General features: G+C 41.7%; 1 protein-coding gene across 17 annotated transcripts in view; it reads left to right on the forward strand.

Moving 5' to 3' along the window:
* LOC100737927 (adenylate cyclase type 10) overlaps positions 1–1193 on the forward strand; it is a 40770-nt gene extending 39577 nt beyond the window's left edge. For all 17 annotated transcript variants that reach the window (XR_014810111.1, XM_084968038.1, XM_084968036.1 and 14 more), the window contains 2 exons: positions 123–339; positions 876–1193. Coding sequence is in view for 16 of the 17 variants with exons in the window: in XM_084968038.1 (XP_084824164.1) it covers positions 123–339; positions 876–943 (285 nt within the window). In the remaining variant the exon portion in view is untranslated. The remainder of the gene's footprint in view (positions 1–122; positions 340–875) is intronic.
* Positions 1194–6000: the final 4807 nt, after the last annotated feature.

Below are 6000 nucleotides of genomic sequence, written 5' to 3' on the forward strand. Positions count from 1 at the left end.
TCCCACAGCCCTGCACACTCACTCAGGGTACTCATGCTGCCTGGGGCCTGTTATCAGTTCTGATGGAGTGGAGTGGAGAAGAGTCCTAATCCCTGCGTTAATGGGCCTTCGTTTCCTTTCAGTACTTCAAGGAGTTCTTCTCTCGATGTGTGACCTGCCCTGTCTATCACCAGCGAGTCTCTGAGCTTAAAGCCTCTGTGATGAGATATAGAAAGAGAGAGTCCACGTCCTTGACTAATATCACGAGACCTTTTGATACCTGCTTGACCAGGATTTGGATAGAGGAAGAAGAATTGCTGGAGGGAAATAGCTCCTTTGAAGGAAATACGGGAATACAGGGTAAGCAATCCTTCTGGGAGCCCTGGTCTGAGAGACTTTAGGCACAGTCTCAAATTCTTACTCAGAAGCAGTCCAGGGCCGTACCTCGAGCTAAGAAGGACATGCAGCTGTAAGGACGAGTCCTCGCTCCAGAGTTAACTGTCGTCCTCGCACAGTCCAGGACCCAGCCTAGGCAGACGGACAGCCCTGATATTGTTCAGCAGGGAAGCAGCCTCTCCCAGCCCTTTGTTTCAGCATCTATAACCCTTAGGCATAGAAAGTTCCTCCCTGCTCCCAACCTGAACAAATAGATTGTTCCTTTGGAGTAGCTGGATGGTCACTAAGGGAGAAAGAAGGCCTTAGAAGCCTTGAAAGGCTTGTAATGTCTAGGAAAGTAAATGAGAAGGTGTGGACAAGAAACATAGGTTCTTGGAAAGAAATTTAGTTTCTTGCTTTAGGGCCCAACAGATCTCCTCCTTTTCCAGGCCATGAGTTAAATTTGTAGCTGCCGAGGAAATTCTTTGTGTTTGTCTTATTCTTTGGGTTCCTGCTTTCAGGACTTGTCAGAGTGGCTGATGTCAAGGAGAAGAAAGATGAAGAAGAAATTCAAGAATGCGTATGTTAAAACAAAACAAAACAAAAATCATCTGAAGTGACCATGATTCTTTTATTATATATGATGCAAAGATATGCCCCCATTCTCCTTTCAAAAATCATCTGAAGTGACCACGATTTTTTTATTATATATAACACAAAGATGTTGCCCCCCATTCTCCTTTCAAAGATTCTGTGTAGTGTACACATTCAATATGCTAACCTTTTACAGTCACCACTACTATATCTTTGTCAAAATAAAAGCCTGTGTTTCTGAAGCATGACACTTAGCTCTTGCTTAACTCTGAACAGCCGTTAACACAACTGTGGCAGAAATTAGAACTGGAGCTAGACTGGAGTCCAGGGAGGCTTTGAGATGGACTGATTCCATCTTATATAAGGTGAGATTCATTAGCATATGGAAACACAGCCCTAGTGAAAAAGTGGTCATTACCTCAGGAAGGCTGGTAGTGCAGGCACTTTGGTGTTGCCCTCTTTGGGCCCAGATGTGAAAATGGCTCTTAAGAAGTCAAGGGGTCTTTTGAGAGGTAGAAAGCGCTGTGGGACTCCATTTCTCCATCGTATTCTGTGGTTTGGGAATTACCACATGAAACTGTGAAATTGCCAAAATGTGTATGACCCCAGCTCTCTCCTCCCCCTCTCCCTCCATCCCCCCCCTTCTTTTTCTTCTAGTTAATTTATTATTTGGGGGGGGGTGCTGCACCCGAGGAATATGGAAGTTCCCAGGCTGTGAACCCGCTCCACAGCGATAACCCAAGCCACAGCAGTGACGACACCAGATCCTTAACTGCTAGGCCAACAGGGAACTCCAGTTCTGTCAATTTTTGCTTCATGTATTTCAAAACTGTGTTGTTAGGTACTCATATATTTATAACAATTTTATCTTTTTAATAGGTCAGTTCGTTTATCATTATGAAATATCCTTTCTTTGTCATGAGTAACAATTTTTGTCAAGTCTATTTTGTTTGATATTAGTATAGCCACTCCAGTGCTCTGTAGCTCATTTGCATGATATGTGTTTTTCCATTATTTTCCTTTCAACCAACTTGTGTTTTTCCATCTTAAGTTTGTCTCCTAGAGGCAGCATGTAGTTGGATCATGTATTTTTTAATCCATCCCCTAATCTCTGCCTTTTAGTTGGAATGTTTAATCTATATACATTTAGTTTAATTACTAATAAGGTAAGATTTATGTCTGCCCATCTTGTTATTTATTTTCTACTTATACCTTCTCAGTCCTCCACTATCTTTCGTTACATTAGATAATTAAAATTTATATTTGTTTCCTTTGGAGTTCCCATTGTGGCTCAGTGGGTTAAGAATTCAATTAGTATTTATGAGGATGCAGGTTCAATCCCTGGCCTTGCTCAGGGGTTAAAGGATCAAACATTGCTGTGGCTGTGGTGTAGGCTGGCAGCTGCAGCTCTGATTCAACCCCTAGCCTGGGAACCTCCATATGCCATGGGTGCAGCCCTAAAAAGACAAAAAAAGAAAAAAAAATTAAGTCCTTTATTTCTTTTTTTTTCTTTTTTCTTTTTCTTTTTTTTGGGGGGAGTGCTGTACCTGAGGCATATGAAAGTTCCCAGGCTAGAGACTGAATTGGAGCTACAGCTGCCGGCCTTCATCACAGCCACAGCAACACAGGATTGAAGCCACATCCATGACCTACACCACAGCTCACAGCAACGCCAGATCTTTAACCCACTGAGCGAGGCCACGGATTAGACCTGCAACCTCATGGTTACTAGTCTGATTCGTTTCCACTGCACCACAATGGGAACTCCCAAGTCCTTTATTTCTTTTATTGTATAATTTTGAGTTGTTTTCTTGTAGGGATTACAATTAGTATTTTAATTTAAAATAACTTAGTTCAGGAGTTCCCGTCGTGACTCAGTGGTTAACTAATCCAACTAGGAACCGTGAGGTTGTGGGTTTGATCCCTGGCCTCGCTCAGTGGGTTAAAGATCCAGCGTTGCCATGAGCTGTGGTGTAGGTTGCAGACACGGCTCAGATCAGTGGCTACAGCTCGGATTAGACCCCTAGCTTGGGAACCTCCATATGCCTCGGGAACAGCCTTAGAAAAGGCAAAAAGACAAAAAATAAATAAATAAATAAATAAATGAAATAATTTAGTTCAGATTAATACCAACTTGATTTCAATGATATATAAAAACTTTATAGCCATTTCCTCTTCCCTCCTTCATATTACTATTGTTATAAAAGTTACGTCTTAATAAATGGTGTGACCATCATCAGCTATATAATATTATTGCTGTATGAAGTTGTCTTTTAATTCAGATAGGGGTGGAGGGAAGCCATGTTTCTTGAGTAAACACTCCTTGGATTGATGCAAGCTATTCGTTAATTGCCAGAGTTCTGAAAAAGGTGATTATATTTTTGTCAGTTTTCTTGTTTCATTTATGCAGGAGAGAATTTTCAGAGTTCTTTAACCATTTTCTTTTAAAATCATGCTCAATGTATTTTTAAGTTGTATTTCCCTTAGATGAAGTTAAACACTCATTATGTTTACATTTCTTTTTATATAAGCTATAGGTAGATATCCTGTGACCATATTCTATTAAGTATTTGTTTTCTAGTTGACTTGTAGGAGTTAGAGAAATGAGCCATCTGCCTTATTGTATGAGTTGCAAAATTTTTCCTCATTTTGTATTTTGATTTTTGCTTATGGTATTTCTGTTATGGAGGGAAAGATATCAGTCTTTTCTTAATTAATCTCAGGGTGTCAGTTTTGTTTTGTTTTGTTTGTCTTTTTGCCATTTCTTGAGCCGCTCCCACAGCTTATGGAGGTTCCCAGGCTAGGGGTCTAATCGGAGCTGTAGCCACTGGCCTACGCCACAGCCATAGCAACAGAGGATCTGAGCGGCATCTGCAACCTCCACCACAGCTCACAGCAACGCCGGATTCTCAACCTGCTGAGCAAGGCCAGGGATCGAACCTGCAACCTCATGGTTCCTAGTCGGATTTGTTAACCACTGAGCCACAATGGGAACCCCTCAGTGTGTCAGTTTTAATATATCTATGAATGCTTTTATGGCTTCTGAGTTTTATGTAATATTTTAAAGAGATTTTCCTCTGAGATTATTTGAACTATTCCCCAATGACTTTTCAAGTATTTTTTAAAAATCAACTTTGTCAAAATATAGCTTACACACAGTAAAGTGCAGCTATTTTAACGATGGATTTTGACAGATGTATACACCCATGTAACCACCACCTCAAGCATGACAGAGAACATTTAATCACCCTCAAAATTATTTCAGGCCCCTACAGAGTTATTCCCACTCCAACACCATAAGCAGCACAAAACACTCTTGTTACTTTTTTTCTTTATAACTGTGATTATTTCCCCTCTGTCATTTCTTATTTCATCCTTCTTTTTGAGTAAGTAGCTAATACTTTGTTACTTCATTGTATTTCAAAGAATAAGCTCTTTCATTTATGTATTAGTTGTATATCATTTCTCCTTTAAAATTAACTAATTATTTGAATAAGGTGCTTGAATCTTGTTAAAGATGGGAATTTTCCTCTGAGAACTTCTTTAACTGAATTCCAAGTGGTCTGATATGAAGCAGTCTGATGAAGCATTTTCTTTGCTTTGTTTTTGTGTTTCTTACAGTAAAAATTTACTAAATACTAAATTTAGTTTAGGATTTTCATTTTAGAAGTTACCTTTGTAACTATGACTCTGATTGGTAGAATTCCTACCACGAGCAATGATGGAATTAATATATTTCTCCTTCCTCCTTCCCGATTCTCTACCAGCCAACTGAATATCTTACTATTTTCCCTTCTGTGATTAAATATACTTCTACTTCTGTCAGGTTCTAAAAAATTCAAGCTGCATCCGACTAGGGTAGGTTTCTCCCAGAAGGGCTCTTTTTAGCCTTTATTCTGCCCTTCCCCCACATTCTCCTGTTCCCCACCTCCACCCCCACTTTGCCTGCCTACAAGGCAAGTCCCCAGTCATCTTAGCCCAGGGAAACGAGGGCTTAGTTGATTGATGGGCAGCTGCTCCCTCCCCCAGGGACAGAGTAAATTTAGGTTCTATCACAGGCTAAGACTATCAGAGGAAGCTCAGAACATCCTGCCACAGCTCCCTGAAAATAGCCTCACTAGGCTCCCACAGCCTCTGCCTGTCCCTTCTCCTCAGGTGCCTACACCACGCCTAGGGCCCCTGGAAATGGTGGACACCTCTCTTTCCCTGGTTCTCCGTTATTATAAAAGACTGGGTTCCTGAGCACCTCATCCTCTCCATTGAAGTCTCTCATCTCAATATGGGCAAGTATTTTCAAACTGAACAGTTTGAGAAGAAACCTGGCTGGAAACCATAAAGGCCCTCCTATCTCCAGCCGACACTAGCCTTCCTTTACACTTAACCACGGCCCCACCCGCACCATTTATTCCTCCTCCCCTTACCCCCTGTGCCCATCCCCACTGCCCTTTTCCCAGGCTCGGAGTTCAGACCAAAGGGAACAGAGCTACCAGATGGCCACCCAGTTGAGAAAGCACCAGCTCTGCTAAAACTGATGTCTGCAAAGGCCTTTTATTTCTTGGGGCTTGAAAATCCTTTGTCCTGCCAAGGAATAGGCTTGGTATGTATTTCAGTTTCTGACCTTACTCCTCTTTCTTTTTAACCCCATCTCTCATGCCCCATCTGTCCTGACTCTCCTGCACCAATTATTACCCCCCTTCTCCCACTATATATTGTCATATCATAAGATGTCACTTGTTTCCAAGGTGTAGAGCAGAAAGCAGAAGAGATGTCTAGACCCAAGCAAATGAATCTATAGTATCAGGTATCATGATAAAGTCAGGAAATAGTTTAGTTGTTTTGTTTTTTGTCTTTTTAGGGCCGCTCCCGCAGCATGTGGAGGTTCCCAGGCTAGGGGTCGAATCGGAGCTATAGCTGCCGGCCTACACCACTGCCACAGCAACTCAGGATCCCAGCCGCATCTGCGAGCTACACCACAACTCATGGCAACACCGGATTCTTAACCCATGTGTGAGGCCAAGGATTGAACCTGTGTCCTCATGGTTACTAGTCAAA

This window comes from Sus scrofa, chromosome 7 (assembly GCF_054392235.1).
Source record: "Sus scrofa isolate SSC_HxYL_T2T_F1_AM1 chromosome 7, Sscrofa_HxYL_maternal_Yorkshire_Landrace_v2.0, whole genome shotgun sequence".
Taxonomy (NCBI): domain Eukaryota; kingdom Metazoa; phylum Chordata; class Mammalia; order Artiodactyla; family Suidae; genus Sus; species Sus scrofa.